Source organism: Mirounga leonina, unplaced genomic scaffold, assembly GCF_011800145.1.
Source record: "Mirounga leonina isolate KUSES-001 unplaced genomic scaffold, KU_Mleo_1.0 Mir_171, whole genome shotgun sequence".
NCBI classification, from domain to species: domain Eukaryota; kingdom Metazoa; phylum Chordata; class Mammalia; order Carnivora; family Phocidae; genus Mirounga; species Mirounga leonina.
Window position 1 is genome coordinate 9,902,452 of NW_023270436.1, and position 18,565 is coordinate 9,921,016.

Sequence of the window (18,565 nt, forward strand, 5' to 3'; positions counted from 1 at the left end):
TAGTTGTTTTCTCATCTGCTGGGAAGAGAGCCCCAGGTCCAGAGGCTTCAGTTGCCCCCTGAGTTGGACTACACACGGATGATGAGGAACGGGGACATTGCCTGCTACCGAGGATTTAGAAAGGTGACTCAGGTTATAGCTTCCTGAGGAGCTAATTGCTGAACTGGACATTTCGGTTCTTAGGACAGAGGCAAAGAGTTGCCTTCAGGATTGCTCAGCCAGCTCCAAAAGGGGACGTGATTGGGAAACTCCTCTGAGTTTTAAATGGAGCGTGAGGAGATTCGGTGCTGGCCTGCTCCATTGGCCCAGGTCTGGGCAAGATCAGAGCTGGGTGATTCCTCAACCCCTTGATTTATTTAATTCTTTTCTGGTTTTTCTTGGCTCTACTCCAGGGGAATACAGAGAGAACCGTGTGGCAATACCACTTTCGGACCTGGCCGGACCACGGAGTGCCCAGTGACCCTGGGGGCGTGCTGGACTTCCTGGAGGAGGTCCACCATAAGCAAGAGAGCATTATGGACGCAGGGCCTGTGGTAGTTCACTGCAGGTGACCGGCCCCTGCCCCCTGTCTGGGCAGCAGCCTGGCCCAGCTCTTAATGCCACTAGGGCTTGCTTTTACCTACTCACCCCAGCTTCTTGAACTGTGAGAAAAATTTAATCTCTGTTTGAGGCATGCATAAACTGCATTAAGGGACACTTTGACCCCAGAGTATTTTTCTCATGGGTCCTACGGGACTGCCAGGTATTGGCGGTGGCCGGGCAGAGGGTGGTGAACTTGATCCTTATCCTCAGGGAGCCCTTACATAGTCTAGTAATGTCTGCTTGTGTTTTTTGCTTTTTTTAAAAAATATGGTGATTTAGAATTCATCGCTTTGATTGTGATCCTATTCTCTTCTGCCACAGAAATAGGATACGTTTCCCCCCCGATAAGACACTTGTTTGCTTCAAAAGATTTGGACCACTCCCCACCCAGGCTCTGGAGCCCCGCCCGTGGCCTCTACCACGGTTTACAGCCTGCTGGCACCCAAGTCTGGGCTTCGTGGTTATACCGGGGAAAGTTTAGTTTCCCAAAGCTCATCCATACATTGGGCAAGTAGCTGCGTGTGAAACTATTCGCTTTCTTAAAAGCTACTGTTTATTGAGCACTTGCTCCATTCCAGCCTCTGAGCTTAGTGTTTTCCATACATTACTGACATTTGAGCCACACAACAACCTAGTGAAGTATGTACCATTATCCCCATTTCACCGACGAGGAAACTGAGGGTCAGAGAGGTATGGGACTTACCTCAGGCACGTTGTACTGGAGAAGCTGGGCTCCAAGTATAGGTTGGACTAACTCCAAAGCCCTGTGCTCTTAGCTAATCTATTCAAATAGACAATCTTATAAATACTCCCAAGAGCAGACATTGTTTCTGTTAATATTAGTAGCTTGGTTTTGAGTCTGAAACCCCCATGAACGACTCCATTGTCATTGCTCTTTGTCCTTCTGCCCACAGTGCTGGAATCGGCAGGACAGGGACGTTCATTGTGATTGATATCCTTATTGACATCATCAGAGAGAAAGGTAGGTCATCTGGAGGGCAAGAAGCGATAGTTCCTGTTTTTAGTTTATGTGCTAGTGAAAATAGCCCGGGGGAGAGAATTTGAATGTTAAAACATTTTCACAAAATCTGGGCTGAAGACTTTGACTTTCAGTATGTTTACGAGAGAACAAAACTGATTCTATTTGAGCTTTTGACATAAAATAAAGCTTAGGAGCTATGGGTTCCACTGCCAGGGACTTTTGTTGAATGTGCTTCGGTGGTCTCTGCCCACCCACCTCATCCTGGCTGGACGTTATGGGGTTGGAAAGTGAGGGGGTCCCGACCTCCGACACTTTCTCAGGTAATTTTCTGGAATCATTTGTATCGGTCAGAAGGCCATTGTAGCCATTGGAACACGTTCAGTTAGAACATTAAAGACTAAATTTGCTCTATTTCTGAGTCTGCTAAAAGTTGTGCATTACACCACTTCATCCCAGCGCTGCGGTTTCTCCTAGTGCCTCATGGTGCTTGCTTTGCAGGCGTCGACTGTGACATCGATGTTCCCAAAACCATTCAGATGGTGCGGTCTCAGAGGTCAGGGATGGTCCAGACAGAAGCACAGTACCGATTCATCTATATGGCCGTCCAGCATTACATTGAAACACTACAGCGCAGGATTGAAGAAGAGCAGGTACCAATCCTGGAGGGGCTGGAGTGCAGATTTTCATTTTCTTTTTTTTTTTTTTTAAAGATTTTTATTTATTTATTTGAGACAGAGAGAATGAGAGAGAGAGAGCACATGAGAGGGGGGAGGGTCAGAGGGAGAAGCAGACTCCTTGCTGAGCAGGGAGCCCAATGCGGGACTCGATCCAGAGACTCCAGGATCATGACCTGAGCCGAAGGTAGTCGCTTAACCAACTGAGCCACCCAGGCGCCCCGTGAGATTTTCATTTTCTTTTCTGGGCAGCTCAGTCAGATATGCTCTCCTTTTGAGCAGAATGAGCCTCTGAGAGACAGCTGCCATTGTTTGGGAATGGGAAACTCGTTCCCAACCAGGAAGGGCCTCTCTTCACAACTCTGATATTTCAGTAGGGGGTAGCTTAGGGAGGTAGCTGCTGTCGTTCTGGCCTGGCAGATTGGGGAACTGCCCCATGGAAAGGTTAGGATCTTCCCAGACAGACCCCAGGACTTTCACACGGTAAGTTTGGAACTGAAAGCCTCGAAGTTTCCAGCCTGTTCTGGTTTAGATCCGGACTGTCTTTATCTGGATCCCATCTTTTAAACGAATGCTTCACTCTTCATAGCACACAGCAGTTTGAACCATCAATTTGGTTGAGTTGGAAACAGTGAAACTTCAATTTTAATAAGCCATGCATAATGAAGAAGAATGTGGAGTTGGATCCTTTCCATTTGAAGCTATTCATAACAGACACAAAGCTGAGTTAATTAGGAATACGCTGAGAGGAGGAAAATGAGGAGACTGCTCCTTTGGGGATCTGGGCGTTTCCCCCCACCCCCCCCCCTCAGCCCCGCTGCTCTGCTGCAGACAAGGAAGTGTCTGAACAGCACGGATACCTGCCTGCCTGCTTTACCCTGTGTATTGCCTTCCAGAGAACCCGGCTTCTTAGAATGGTACCTGCTGGCAAATTGTGAGACTTCCAGCCTAGCAGAATGGCAGCCACATTATCAAAGATTGGCTAACCAAAGTAAGATACCTGTTAGTTAGCTTAGTAGGTTCTCAGTTCACATAACAACACTAGAGGGGCACCTGGGTTGGCTCAGTCGATTAAGCATCCGACTCTTGGTTTCGGCTCAGGTCATGATCTCAGGGCTGTGAGATTGAGCCTGGCATCGGGCTCTGCACTCAGTGCAGAGCCCGCTTGTCCCTCTCCCTGTGCTCCTTTCCCCGCTCTCTCTCAAATAAATAAATAAAATCTTAAAAAAAAAACCCAAACACCAGATTGTTTTATTGTACAAAAACATCTTCAGCAATAGTGTATGTATGTATAGATATGTAAGGTCAAATAATCAACAAAGTACCAGTTTTGACCTTTAGTGCTTTAAATCTGACTTGGTGTTATCGTTAAGTGTTGTGAAATATTTAGATGGTTACTACAGGCTATTTTCTTTTTTCTTTCTTTCTTTTCTTGAAGATTTTATTTATTTGAGAGAGAGAGCACAAGCAGGGGGAGCAAGAGAGGGAGAAGGAGACTCCCCGCTGAGCAGGGAGCCTGACGTGGGACTGGATCCCAGGACCCTGAGATCATGACCTGAGCTGAAGGCAGATGCTTAACCAACTGAGCCACCCAGGTGCCCCACTATAGGCTATTTTGTATTTGTCTTCCAGTTATTCTGAATTTGGGCCAGGAATAGTTAAAGCATAAAGTTCCCCAAAGAGAAGGACCTCCTAATAAATACAAAGAGTATTTATAAACAGTATAAACACAGTTGGTACAAATTCAGGAATATCTTGAGGCATATAATGCAATCTTGTTTAGAAAAGCTGGGGGAAAAGCTCTCTTTATTTCATTCAGAAGCTTTGTTATTTATTCTTGTTTTGGCGACTTGAGGGCCTTCCCCTCCCATCCTTGATAGCACTTCACATCTTCTCATTACCATATATAGTCTCTCTGACCCTAAATCTCAAGTTGTAATTTGGATTTAGGAGCTCCTTTAAAAATATCTTTATCACTGCTGTTTTTGGGGGTCGGGAGGAGCTAGACAAAAACAGAACATGTTCCTTAAACAGTGAAGCTGCCTGAGTTTTAAATTAAGCAAAAGAATGAAACTCGTTTAGGATCATTGGTTAATCCTTTTAAATACCATCATTTCCACAATTCTAAAGAGTTAAGGACCTTCTGGATTGAAGGAATTTGCCAAAGAGGGTAAATGAAAAAAGACAGTGCCTCAGGGGTGGTGAGCCCGGGGATGGAAGCAGGAAGTAGCACCAGGAGGAGGCGAAGCAGAGACAGGGGGGCGTCCAGGGGAAGGTGCAAGTGAGGCGAGCTTGAGAAAATTCTCAAGTTTTTATAAAGGATTCTTCCCACACTCTGCCATTTACTTGAAAGTAGATTTCTTTGTTAACTTCCACTTAACAATATTAAATTTTTTTTTTTAATTTGCAAAAACAGTGTATGGAATTCCCTTCACCCTGTTAACATTTTAACACACTTTATCATTCATTTGTATTTTCTCTCTATATATACAATATGTACTTTTAAAAATGAAATGCTCCTAAGTTGCCACCATTTGTGCGCCCTTGCCTCTTAATACTCTGACGTGTGTGTCCTAGAAATGAAGACATTCTTTTCCCTGACCATCGTGAAATGAGCAGAACCAGGGAGCTAGCATTGATACGGCACTGTTTTCTAATCTGCGGACCATATTCAAATTTTGCCAGTTTGTCCTCCTCCGGTCTTTCTGTGGTCCAGGGTCCCCTGGTGCATGTGGTTGTCAAGTCTCTTTACTTTCGTCTGGGACAGTCTCTCAGTCTTCATCTTCCTCGACCTTGCCATTTTTAAAGCGTTCAGGCTAGTTATGTCGTAGAATGCCCCTCAATTTGGATTTGTCTGATGTGCTTTCTCGATTAGATTCAGGTCTTGTGTTTTTGACAGGCCTGGCACAGAAGTGATGTTGCATCCTGATACCTCCCATCAGGAGCACCTCTATTGATGCATTTCATCGACTGGCAATGTTCTCTTTCTCCACCATACAGGGACGATTTCCCCCTTTTTAATTAATATCTTACAGGAAGATGTATGAGACTATATAAATAACCTCCTTTCCATCATACCTTTTGCCCACTGATTTTACATGTCATGTATTCACTATTCTTGCCTGGAAAAATTAGTCCTGTGATATCTGCCCAGTGGTGATTTCCTACGTCCATAATTCCCTTTTCCCATCTGAGTACTAACCAGGCCTGACCCTGCTTAGCTTCCGAGATCAGACGAGATTGGCGCGTTCAGGGTGGTATGGCCGTAGACCTTAATTCCCTTTTCATTTATTAGGTGGGAGCCTTCTCTAAGGAAGAGCTTTCCCTTCTCATTCATTCATTCATTCATTCATCATTCATTCATTCATGTCAGAATGGGTGATAGTTCATTACTATTTATTTTGTTGCTTAAATTGTCCCAAATTTGGCTAGTTGGGCACCTGTTCAAATTGGTTCTTGCGTTCTTTTGATAGTTCCTATTTTTAAGTACTTCCTTTTTTTAAAATGATGTTTTTATTTAAATTCCAGTTAACATACAGTGTAAAATTGGTTTCAGGTGTAGAATTTACTGATTCAGCACTTCTTACGTACAATATCAGGTGCTCCTCACAAGCGCCCTCCTTAATCCCCTCACCTAGTTCACCCATCCCCCACCCTCTGGTAACCATCAGTGTGTTCTCTGTAGTTGAGTCTGTTTCTTGGGGGGGAAAAAAGTCTTGTTTCTTTGTTTGCCCCCCCCCATTCATTTGTTTAGTTTCTTATATTTTTAAAGATTTTTTATGTATTTATTTGAGAGAGAAAGAGCGAGTGAGAACAAGAGCAGGGTGGAGGGTCAGAGGGAGGGAGAGAAGCAGACTTCCTGCTGAGCAGGGAGTCCGATGCAGGGCTCGATCCCAGGACCCTGGGATCATGACCTGAACTGAAGGCAGCCGCTTAACCGACTGGGCCACCCAGGCGCCCCCATCTCACTTCCTTATACTTTTTGACACCAGAATATGAAGACTCATCCTGTACTTTCCCAGCTGTTTTTCATAGGGGCCCTGATTCTCTTTATTGTAGAGTGGTATTTGGAAGCCAAGATCTGGGTACTGGCTGTGCTTATTTGTACTGGTATAGCATTATTTGTATGGCTAATTGCTAATTAATTCGTGCTCTAGTTGAGCCCTTGCTCTACAACCTCATATTTATATGAGGTTTATATATTATATGAGGTGTATATATATATATACACACACATACTCTCCTCCCTCCGATAGTTTTTTTAAATTAACTTTTTATTTTGGAATAATATTTAAACTTCTAGAAAAGTAGCAAAGATAATACAGAGTTCCTATGTGTGCATCATCCATTTCCTGTAACGTTAACATCTTGTATAACCATGGTACCTTTATCAAAACTAAATAATTAACCCCGATGTATTGCTGGTAACTAAGCTCTGCGATTTATTTGGATTTCACCAGTTTTCCCACAAATGTCCTTTTTTTGTTCTAGGATCCTGTCCAGGATCCCACGTTGAATTTAGTGCCCCTGTGGGTCTGTACTAGTTTCTTAGTCTTTGTTTCTCATGACCATGACACTTCTGAAGAGTTCTAGTCAGGTATCTTGTAGAATGCCCCTCAGTGTGGGTTTGTCTCATGTTTTCTCGTGATTTGATTAGAGTAATGGATTTTTGGGCAGAGTACCAATAAGGTGAGTTGCGAGGTGCCCTTCTCATCACTCAAGGGGCACCTGATAACAACATGGCCTGGGGATATTAACCTTCATCACTAGGCTTAGGTGGTGTCTGCCAGATTTCTCTCACTGTAACAGTGACTCTTTTTCCTTGTCCTTACTCTATTCTTTGGAAGTGAGTCATTTAGTGCAGACCATACCCAAAGGAAGGGGAGGAATTAAGCTCCAGCTTCTAGAATGGGTAGTTTCTACATAACTTATTTAGAATTCCTTTGTAAGGAAGATTTGTCTCTTCTCTCTATTTATCCTGTTTTTTCTTTTCTTTTTATTTTTTTGAGAGAGAGAGTGCATGTGCACACAAGCAGGGGAGGGGAGGAGCAGAGGGAGAGGGAGAGAGAATCTTTTTTTTTTTGATGTCGTGTTCCATGATTCATTGCATATAACACCCAGTGCTCCATGCGATACATGCCCTCCTTGATACCCATCACCAGGCTAACCCATCCCCCCACCCCCCTCCCCTCTAAAACCCTCAGTTTGTTTCTTGGAGTCCATAGTACGGAGAGAGAATCTTAAACAGGCTTCTTGCCCCCCGCACGGAATGGCATGGGGCTTGATCTCAGCGACCCTGAGATCATGACCTGAGCCAAAATCAAGAGTTGGACACTTAACCGACTGAGCCACCCAGATGCCCCTAGAGCATTTTCATTTGATCCTTTCTTCCTGCTCTTGGCTTTGGGGCTTTTCTTTTCTTTTTTTTTTTTTAATTAATATATGCTTTATTTTGTAGTCTTAATTTTTTTTTAAAGTAATCTCTATGCCCAACATGGGGCTCGAATTCACGACCCCAAGATCAAGAGTCGCATGCTCTACTAACTGAGCCAGCCAGGCACCACAGGCTTTTTTTTGTAATTTACAGTTTAAGAATGGACTGCAATTACTTCACATGGCAGGATATTTAATGCCAGATGATTTTTGAGACTTGTGGTTGGACCCTCCTCTCAACCTTGACTGTATCAACTGTCAAGCCCGTAAGATTTATTATAAATATTACAAATAGTTTGGTAACTCTGCTGTGTCCTTGAATCCAGGTGAAGGATAGATCAATTTCAGACCATTTTTTTAGGGCTCTGTAACAAGTCTCCCTCCGCCCCCCCTAAAATCAAAACAACCCCTATTCCCTGAGATTTTTTTCTTGTTCTATATGGACAGCCTGGGCTGTCACAGTACTCAGAAATAAACTCATCTGATTTGTGGATCAGTTTTATTTCTTGTTCTTTCTCAATAAGCTAAGAAGCTCCAACATTTTTATGTTTTTCTTTGAATGACTTAATTCATTGAAATAATTCCTGTCTCATTTGTATTAAGTATTCCCCATTAGAAAATTCTTTTGTAATTTATGTAGAAGTACTTTTTTTTTTTTTCCCTTCAAGAAAGTAGTAGGGAAGGAGAGATGGGGGTTGCTGTTCAGCGGGTATAGAGTTTCAGTCACATGAGACGGAGGAGTTCTGGCGGCCTGCTGCCCACCGATCGCACATCCTTGACAGTACTGCCCTCTGCACCCCAAATTTTGTCAAGAGCCTACATCTCATGTTATCTGTTGTTTTCCTTTCACCACAATTTTAAAAAAAGTGTTGAGTAGAAAGCAAGCTTATGCTTCAACTTACTGATTGTATATTTCACATTTTTATTTAAAAAAAAAACAAGGTAGGATTTTTCAACTCCAGATTAAGGTTTTTGTTTTTTTAAGATTTTATTTATTTGACAGAGAGACACAGCGAGAGAGGGAACACAAGCAGGGGGAGTGGGAGAGGGAGAAGCAGGCTTCCCGCTGAGTGGGGAGCCCCATGCGGGGCTCGATCCCAGGACCCTGGGATCATGACCTGAGCCGAAGGCAGACGCTTAACGACTGAGCCACCCAGGCTCCCCTGTTTTTTTTTTTAAGTTATTTTAATAAGGCTCCACACCAGTGTGGATCACAACACAGGGCCTGAACTCACAACCCTGAGACCAAGACCTGAACTGAGACCAAGAGTCGGTGCCCAACTGTCCAGAATAAGTTTTAAAATAAGTGATGTTCTCTGCCAGGTCTTCCACTTCATGTTTCATTTTAAATTCTAGCTTTAAAAAAATTGTTTCCTGGGCGCCTGGGTGGCTCAGTTGGTTAAGCGACTGCCTTCGGCTCAGGTCATGATCCTGGAGTCCCTGGATCGAGTCCCGCATCGGGCTCCCTGCTCGGCAGGGAGCCTGCTTCTCCCTCTGACCCTCCCCCCTCTCATGTGCTCTCTCTGTCTCAAATAAATAAATAAAATCTTAAAAAAAAAAAAAAAATGTTTCCTGTGGAAGTCAGTATTTCAGTGCTAAAAATCTGTGACTGCTTTTTAAGGCCTTCCGATTTTTAAAAACAGTTGTTCAAAACATTAAAATACTGTGTAGAGTAAGCAAAACGTTTTCTCCTTGGATTTCTTTTCTGCAACTTCTTCCCTAGACTGTAAGTTCCGTGACGGCTGCTTGGTCAGTTAACAAACTGGTTGGGCTGCCTTAACAGAGTCTGAATAACAGAGGCTTCAACAAGATAGAAGCTCACTTCTCTCCTAACGTAAAAATCTGAGCTGGCAGGCCATTTGGGAAGGAAGTGGGCAGCTCGGCTCCATGGGGTCATCCAGGGGCCCGGGCACCCAGTCGTCCTTCAGGACGCTTCCTTTTCCACACGGTTGCAGACAGCACGATGAGGCAGACAGCAAGCAGCTAGCTGCCTGTTCATGTCAGGCTTTTTCTGTGGAGAGTCAGACAGGGAATCTCTTAGGCTGTCCAGCTGCCTTTTTATTTTGGTCCCATGTTCACATATGGTCGCAGAGATGCTTTAGAATTTATAGGTTAGAGTCGTAACAACTCTTGTTGTATGTGAAATAAGATTTTCTACTGTTTTGGGGTGAGTTTTGAGTAAGGAGAGGAAGAAGAACCTTCACCAGTGAATTTAAATTTGTTTTATGTTTCATTTTGAAAAAAATTTAAAGTAATAGTACTATACCTAAATTGGACGTTTTGTCACATTTCGTCCCAAGTCTTTTCCCATTTACTTATTTATTTATTACTAAGGTAATCTCTACACCCCACGTAGGGCTCTAACTCACGACCCCAAGATCAAGAGTCAAACGCTCTTCTGAGTGAGCCAGTCAGGCACCCCTCTTTTTCCTTTTATAACAGCAATCAAATGTGGCAGGTACAGCTGTCAGCCCAAGTGCACCCCTCATTTCTATCCTTGGAACCCCAGGGCAATCACTAGGCTTGCAATCTTTTTTTTTAAAGATTTTATTCATTTATTTGAGACAGAGAGATAGAGTGCCAGCAGGGGGAGGGGCAGAGGGAGAGGGACAAACAGACTCCCCACTGAGTGGGGAGCTGGACGCAGGGCTCGATCCCAGGACCAGAGATCATGCGCCAAAGTCAGACGCTCAACCAGCTGAGCCACCCAGGTACCCCTGCTTGCAGTCTCTTTTTATATTTTAAAATACAAATACCAATAATCTACACATAGTAGATAACATTGTTTGATACGTTTAAAATGTTTAGCCAGATGGTATCTTACTGTTTTATTGTTCTGTAATTTGTGTTTTTCCACTTAACATTGATTATGACACCTGTTTTGATACACACACAGTCTCTCTTTTTGTTGCTCCTCTTCACTGTTGCAGATTATTTCATGATAGGAATACATCACATTGATTCATTCTCTTGGTGTAGACATTATTAAGAATAACATGTCACTAGACATCCTTTCATAGCCCTTCTAGGCTTCTGTGTGTGAGTTTCTCAAGAAGCGAATGTTCAAGGTTGTCGAATATAGTTTTGTTATTACTGGATACTAACTGGTCAGTATTGCGAGTTCAGACTAAGAGCGCACCAATTTACCCTCTCCCAGCGCCGAATGGAAGTCTCTGCTACACGTCAGTATTTGATGTGGGCACGCTTTCTAATATTTGCTGGTTTTCTTGAATAATCCTAGAATGAAGGCAACATTATATAATGATGATTGGTGGGTTCGATTTTCAGAATTGGTTGTTTTTAGGTGAACTTAAGAGTGAAGAGTGATAAATCATCTAACCGGGACTCCTACCAAATACAGTTCACTCTGCATCTGTAATGAGATTACATTCTGCTGGTTTTCCTTGCCAATTTTTTTTTTTTTTTTCAAGAGTATCATTAGAGCCAAAAATGAAGTTTTAAAGGTGCTAGGGTCTTTTCTGGGTGGGAGGCGGGGAAGAGACGCTAAAGCATTACCATCCTCTGTACCTGTGGGCCAGTTTTACTTGGAGTGAACTTATTTCTGGAACTCTTCTCCCAGCTGTTTATCTGAGAATCATTAAATGTGTTGCAAGTGAACTATGAAATGATTAGATGTTAATGTGGCAAAGAAAGTGAGAATTCTCTCTTAGCTCAGAAAGAGATACATTTGATTTAATATACTCAGTTGTTAATGCATGACTCTGTGCTTTTGAATTACATGGTTCAAAAGTACTTTTCACTTGTACGGTGTTACTTACATTGAGGTGAATTCCCTGACATTTGATCAACATATCATTATTTAGGGTCCAGCCTTTCTGTCTGCCTGTCTGTCCGTCTCTCTCTGGTAAAATGCCTTCTTTGCTTCTTTTTCCCTTTAAAAAAGTCCAATTCCTCATATATGCAATCTTCACTTTTCAGAAAAGCAAGAGGAAAGGGCATGAATACACAAATATTAAGTATTCTCTAACGGACCAGACAAGTGGAGATCAGAGTCCCCTCCCGCCTTGTACCCCAACACCATCTTGTGCAGAGTAAGTAATAATGAAGGACATTCTTGCTACCTGAACACAATCCTATAGAAAAGCTTAAAAAACAGCAGGTCTTTGCAGCACAAGCCTGTCATTATTGTTGCCCAGCTGATTGGTGAGTGTGTCAGTGGCTTTCTGAACTAAATTTTAATTCACCTAAACCAAAGGCCGATTGGTACACTATTTCTGATTATGTGAGGTTATCGGTATATCAAGTGGTGGTTCTCTAAGAAGAATCTTCATTTTCCTTTTTATGGGGTGGGGATAACTTCTGTTGTTAATGATAGACAACAAAAGTGGGTAACACCCCTTTGGTTAAGACTCTTTGCTAAGTAAAAGTAAATAAGTTGACCATTAATGTCTCGACACCGTCATGATCTGTTAATTTTCTGGTCAACAGAGAACAGACATCTACTTTGAGCCTTTAAACCAAGAGTCTGCAAACTACAGCCCCCGGGACAGATTCTGGCCATGCCCTGTTTTTGTACAGCTCACGAATGGTTTTTAAGGGGTTATATTTAAAAAAAATGAAAATAAAAACGGCAGCACAAAAAATATTATATGCCAGAGACTGAGTATGGCCTGCAGCGACTAAACTATTTACCCTCTGATCCTTTTCAGAAGAACTTTGCCAACCCCTTGTTTAAGCTAAAACATGTGTTAGGAGAACATTTGTTAAATCGATTATGTGAACCGCAGTCGTAAATTATTGTTTTTCTCTATATTCTAAGGTAGTCTGTGGTATAACATTTACTTTTTATTTTCCCCCAAGAGTCTTATCTCTGTTTGCTTCTGATGTGAATTTTTAAAGCCCTGCTGACTTTAATACTTTATATACACGTTTTAGATAGCAAATATGAGGCTTGTATTTACATTTGGCTTCTAGTTAACATTGAAATGAAATTATACAGTAAAAGTGTTCTCTCCACCAAGCTGCCTCTTCCTTCTGCCTGCTTTTTCCTTTCCCGGTGGACTGATGGGGAAAGTTGGTATTTTAAATTGCTATCTGCAGTCATTTGCCCTGGCACCAGCTCGTCAGGGCTCTGAGTCCTGGCCAGAGAGCGTTCCCCGAATATTGGCAGAGCTCATGAACTCTGACGACTCCCTTATTGCCAGTGGCCTCGCCGTGCGGCAGGTTCTCTGCCTCTCCACTCCCACCATGTTCCTTACAGGGTGTAACGCAGGATACCCCGGACCCCAAGCCCCTTCTTGTTCCTCTCAGAGTGGCATCTATGGCTGCCGGGTCCCCTGTCCCCCTAAGACTGCTCTGATCTCCACTCCCTGCTCAGCAGAATGGAGTCTGGCCTCGGATGCACTGGCCCTCCATCCCAGGGCCCTGCACCACCACTGAGCTTCACCCTCATTGTTCCCCTTCATGTAGCTGGGTTTGGGGCTACATGGGTCTGTGGGTCTCACTGCTCCTGCACTTTCCTTCCTTGGACCTCTTGCCCATTAGGATCCCTCTGCGTGAAACGAATACCTGTCCTTTCTATGTGCTCGCGTCTCACCGGCTTGAAGGTCTTACTCAAAGGCCTCATCATATAGGCCTCCTTTGCTCTGCCCGCCAGAAAAAAGGCTCGCTTTCCTCCAACCCCAGAGAGCACGGGGACTCGAGGCTCTTACTCCACTTTGAGCTTGATATTGCTGTATGTTTTATGTCTTACAGCCCGTCCTAGAACGCAACTCCTGGGGCCTGTGTCTGCACCGTATCGGGTCCTCAAAGAATGGAGTATGTGCTTTATAAATACCATGCGAGCTTGGACAGCATGGTCGGCGTTTTTATTCATGTTTTCTTTCCTTTCTTTTTTTTTCTTTTTCTTCTCAGAATGAGAGAAGATAATGCTAGAGTCTATGAAAACGTGGGTCTGATGCAGCCGCAGAAAAGTTTCAGATGAGAACACCCACCAGGACGTCAGCACAGACCTAGGTATTTAAATGGAGGCGCTCACCGGTTGTTGATATCACTTGTGGTGTTTTTAAGCAGGCAGATCGTTTGTGAGTATTCTAGCGAGGGGCACCGTGACGAAGTTTTACGAACCAGCCTCTTTTTTCTCTTCCTAAGCTCCTTTTTTCTAAGCTGGATTTATTTTCAAGTTCATTAAGGATTGAAACCAAATACAGAATTAATTCTGGGAGGGGCCACGCTGGTACTTCATTGTGGAGCGATGGTTGGTACCAGTGAGCAAGAGTAGATGTCAGTGCCCCTGGGAGATGCTGGGAGATGATCTGTGGGGACCCGGGAAGCGGGGGGACTCAGCTCTGGAGGGTCGGCACCAGGATGCCCGAGTTGTCATCCCCCTTGGCCCCTGCCGGGCTGTCTGACCCAGGGCCCTGGCATCCCTGGGCCTGCACCCCTCTCACCTCCACACTCCTACGAGCTCTGTTGCTGGGAACTCCTCTCGCCTCTTCCCTGTCAGTCACCTCTGTAGACAGTGACCCACTTCGTGATGTGTGTTGGAAACTCACAGTTTCAGTATTGCACGGTGAAATTCCCATTGCAGCGGGTAGTGTATTTAAAAGCTGTCCATCTCCTTGAAAAATGGTTTAATGCCTTGAGAAACTTTTAGATGTGTGCTCCTTAAAAATTCTAACTTATTTCTTCCCCAGATGTGGACCTTTACCCTCTCCCTAAAAAGATCAAGACCAGACGCAAGAAAGTATGTGTGAAGAATGATTTGAATTTGGAAGGCTTGTGTTGTGGTTGACTACCTTTGGATAAGCAAAACTCGAAACCATTTAAAGACCACTGTATTCTAACTCAACAATACCTGATTACCAATTACTCATTTCCTCAGATAAGAAGAAATCGTCTCTACAATGTAGACAGTGTTATATTTCATAGAATTTTATTTTAAATTGAGGAAGCAGTTAATTGTGCTCTTGTGTTTTACAGATGACAGTGATTCAAATTCTACTTATTGGCATTTTCTTCTCTTTTTATAACCTTAAAAATTCAATTATTTTTCTCTTTGTGAGGGATGACAGGGCACTTCTAAGAGGAAAAACGTTTTGGGAAGGGTGACAACATCCCGTGGGAGTGAGAACAGTTTCATTTATCATTGCTTATCCAGTAGTGGAAAAGTCATTTGATGGCCTCTTTTTTTGGCTAAATGATCATTAAGCCAGTGGCCCCGGACTGTCAGAAGTCGACTCTCTACCTTTGCATTGCCATTAAAAAATCATGGGAAAAAAGAATCATGGAAACTTGGGAGAAAAGGTGTGTTTTCTTCTTAGCGGATCGCCAGTCACCATTCAGCCTGTTGGCTGAGAAGGAGGTGGTGGGAAAATGTTTGTCATGTTTTCTTTTCATTTGAGTCATCGTCTTGTATTTAGAAAAAGCGCATCTGTGGATAACCAACCAGTGTCGTGGTTATCGATTGTTGGTGACAAACCACCCCAAAATGCAGTGGCTGAAACCATACTTCTTTTGTTTGCCTCCTCCCTGTTCTTCTTCAGTCTGGGCTGGGCTCAGCTGAGCTGTTCCTGTCCTCTCGCTGGTGTTGCCCGTGTGGTCAGCTGGTCGCCCAAAGACACTGGGGTGGCTGGGCTGCTTTCTGCAGGTCCCCAGGCCTCTCCTCCATGCGATGGTTCCAAGGGGCCCCGCCGGCAGGGTAGCTGGACCGCTTACATGGCAGCTCAGAGCTCCCGAGGGTATCAAGCAGCAATGGCCAGGCCTTCTTAAGACTTAAACCCAGAACTTCTGCTGCCCTCTATTGATTAGAGCATCACAGGCCCAGCCCAGATTCAGGAAGGGGGGATGGCACGAGCGCATGAAGCAGAGGTGTGATTCACGGGGGGCCCCCCAGAGTAATAGGCTGTCAGAACCAGTGTCACAGGAAAACAGCAGTTGTTAGCAAAAGTAGAAGCTGCTGGTGACGTTGGGAAATGGAAGCTGCTTCCAATAGCTGGTGTAAGCTGGAAGTCAAACTGAGAAATAGAGGGCCTTCTAGAAGCTTCCTGAACCACTTCTGCTGGCTCTGAGCATATTTTCTGAGCCATCACTTGGGGAAACTGGTCTCGTAAGGATGGATGTGTTGAGGGGGCAGAGCATCTGAAAGCAGAACTACCCTGTCCCGGGGCCCCCCGCAGAGGGCAGTGCTTCCTCCCTGCCCGTGGTTTCAGGCAGGCTGCAGCCCAGAGGGGGTGCTCCTCATGAGGCCTTGCCTCAGACTGAATTAGCAGTAGTTCATTTTGGTTCTAATCAAGCAGTAAGATTTGCTACCGTTCTACCTGAAGTGCCTTCTCCAAAGACATCCTCTTTGCCCTGTGTGTGGAATCAGCCTTCAGTGAGTATGTTTCAGTGGAAGTGTCATTGGTTGACTTTGTAAAGATAATAAAATGCCACGGTGACTTGGCCATAAGGTTACGGTCTCCTCACGCAGATTCTTCTGACTTTGGCTCCCGATCCAGCCCCGGTAGTACTTCTGTTCTGAGGTCTTTACCTCCCGTGAAAACTTGAGGTAGTTTGGGGACTGCCTTCGCTGCCATTTTCACAGATAAAATGCACATTGACCCCCCCCCCCCCATTGAGCCTAGAATGGCTTTAGAACGCAGGTGTGGCCCAGAGGTAATTACCTTCTAAGGGGAATGTCAATAACTGCTGTCTTCTTGTCAAGCTTGTAAAGAAAGAGATTCCAGTTCAGTATGTGCAACAACGATCTTGAGTCCTGTTCTTTTTATTGCATTGTCACATTGAAATTTTCTAGTTTGCCTTGATTTTGTGGTACAGTTGAGACTCTGGACTTTGGGGGCCAAGTCTTTCACCAGCATACAAGGGTTTGGTTGTACAAATATATGTGCTGCATTAACGTCTCTGCCTGTAGCTTAAGATCAAGTTGTTTTGTGCTTGGAACAGAAACGCCTGATCTCGGCTAGCTTTGTTTGTTACAGGACATTGATTTCATTTAGATTTCCCTCCACGAAGTCAGCAAACTATCATGTTATGTAAACTTCTGCCAAGACAAGATTGCAGTAGTCCCGAGGTTGTTGAGGTTTGTCGTGTGTCTGGTGAAAAGGGGATTGCAGGTTCTCAGATGAGATTGCTCTCCCCGAGTTGGAGTCAGGGAGAGAGGCCGTGAAGATGTGGGGAGCTGGAGGTGCAGGTGTTAAAAAGTAGTGGAAATGAAAGTTCGAAAGAGGTGGTTTGTGAGGAGGTCAGAGGGCGCGGGGCCAGCGCAGTCAGAACTTGAGTAGGTTGAATCAGGTTACCTGGCAAGTAGGTGTGATAGATACAGGGATGCAGGCTGCTCCCGGGTTGCTGGTAGACATTAAATTTGCACAATATCCTGTAGCTGGTTGAGTATTTTAAAATGATAAGCATAGGGTTTTATATTTGGGGTGAAGAAATTATCTGACACATGGTATTGGGGTTTTTTTAAAACAAATTTCAGAGTCTTAAGAGCTTTTTTTTAAAAATAAATAAATAAATAAAAAAGACACCTCACCTCCAGTGTGTGACCCTCCTGAAAATCACGGACCTCTCTCCCATTGAATCAGTGACTTTTCAGATGCGGCTAAATGGGGATGAGAAAACTGCCGTATGACTTTCTTGGTGTTTGTACTTTCTTTATGGAGCCTAGTTGCTTTGGAACAGCCAAGAAGATTATCAAGATTATTTTTAGGGGCTATTTTACTGGGGATCTGAAGAACTAATATGACATCCTGGGTTATTTCTAGTTTGGGGGGAATGTGGAAAGAGTATGCAATTGTGAAGTGTTTTGTTGTAGCTTATTAATCCATAAGGGGAACTTAGACTGTAGACATAAGGACACACCCAGTACAGTTTCTGTTTTCTGTATGTTGTTGGGGCAATAAAGTTTTATATAGCAAGCACATGGCCTCCCTGATTTCAAGATGCCTTTATTAGGATCTGTATTAGCCCTTAATGTTGTTGAAACCTTTCTCCCTCTTCCTCTTGAAAAATAAGTTCCAAAATACAGTTTATTGTATCTTCCATCATTGAAAAGTTTGTTCTTTTTTCACTATGGGCAGTTCACACAAGGCAAAAATATTAAACAGTTGGTTTTAGTGTGTTGTATAACTTTACTGTATATCAAACTAATTTCTACAAGTTTTCATCCTAAACCTCAAATCATGTAATTAATAATTTGCCTGTTTATTTATGACATAATTGTGATTCTTTTATTAATAAAAGCTAACGGAAAAGGATCCTTTATTAAGCTGATGACTAGACCTACATTTAATTTTCCTGCATTATATGAAGTATTGTACCAGAGTATTAAAAGATATGTAATATTTTATTGATAAATCTATCCTTTAAAAGGAATACATTTTAGGATGTCATCATTTTGATGTGAATCATGTAAATGTTGATAATATGCACTGTTTATTATACATTTAGTGTTTCAAGACATTCACTTCATTGCCTTTTTGCCCACGTATTATGTAGTCTGTTTGCAATTGTTTTTAAAAAATGACATGAAAAGAATAGTTTATGTAGAGAAACATTAGTGGATGTTAATGGTCTCCCCACCTGTATTTATGGGTGTTAGTTCAACTGCGTTGCTGGTTGCAAAGCCGTATTATCAGAGTAAACGTGTATTTGTAAACTGTATGGGAACTAAGAATTAGGAATAAAACCATTTTCTTATATTATGGTATTGGTCATTTACGTCATTGGAAATGTCCAGGAAAAACTGGGATTATAGGTCACTCAACCTCTTCTACCGGCCAAATGCTGACATTTAGCAGCTCTTATCTAGAGGATAACTCGGAATACAGAATACATGCGTCAGTTCCTCAAGCATTTATTGAGCACCCACTCAGTGAATAGCTTCGGGAGGCAGGGGATTCTATTTGCAAGAACTTAGGAGTAACGAATAGAA

At 43.4% G+C, this 18,565-nt stretch overlaps 1 protein-coding gene across 3 annotated transcripts in view; it reads left to right on the plus strand.

Annotated features, from left to right (window-relative positions):
- Window positions 1-18,335, plus strand: part of PTPN11 (protein tyrosine phosphatase non-receptor type 11) — an 81,554-nt gene extending 63,219 nt beyond the window's left edge. For 2 of the 3 annotated variants that reach the window (XM_035017041.1, XM_035017043.1), the window contains 6 exons: window positions 381-547; window positions 1,497-1,564; window positions 2,063-2,214; window positions 11,611-11,723; window positions 13,546-13,647; window positions 14,328-18,335. In XM_035017041.1, the coding sequence (XP_034872932.1) occupies window positions 381-547; window positions 1,497-1,564; window positions 2,063-2,214; window positions 11,611-11,723; window positions 13,546-13,615 (570 nt within the window). In that variant the 3' untranslated portion in view covers window positions 13,616-13,647; window positions 14,328-18,335. The remainder of the gene's footprint in view (window positions 1-380; window positions 548-1,496; window positions 1,565-2,062; window positions 2,215-11,610; window positions 11,724-13,545; window positions 13,648-14,327) is intronic. The other variant, XM_035017042.1, reaches the window with a different exon arrangement.
- Window positions 18,336-18,565: the final 230 nt, after the last annotated feature.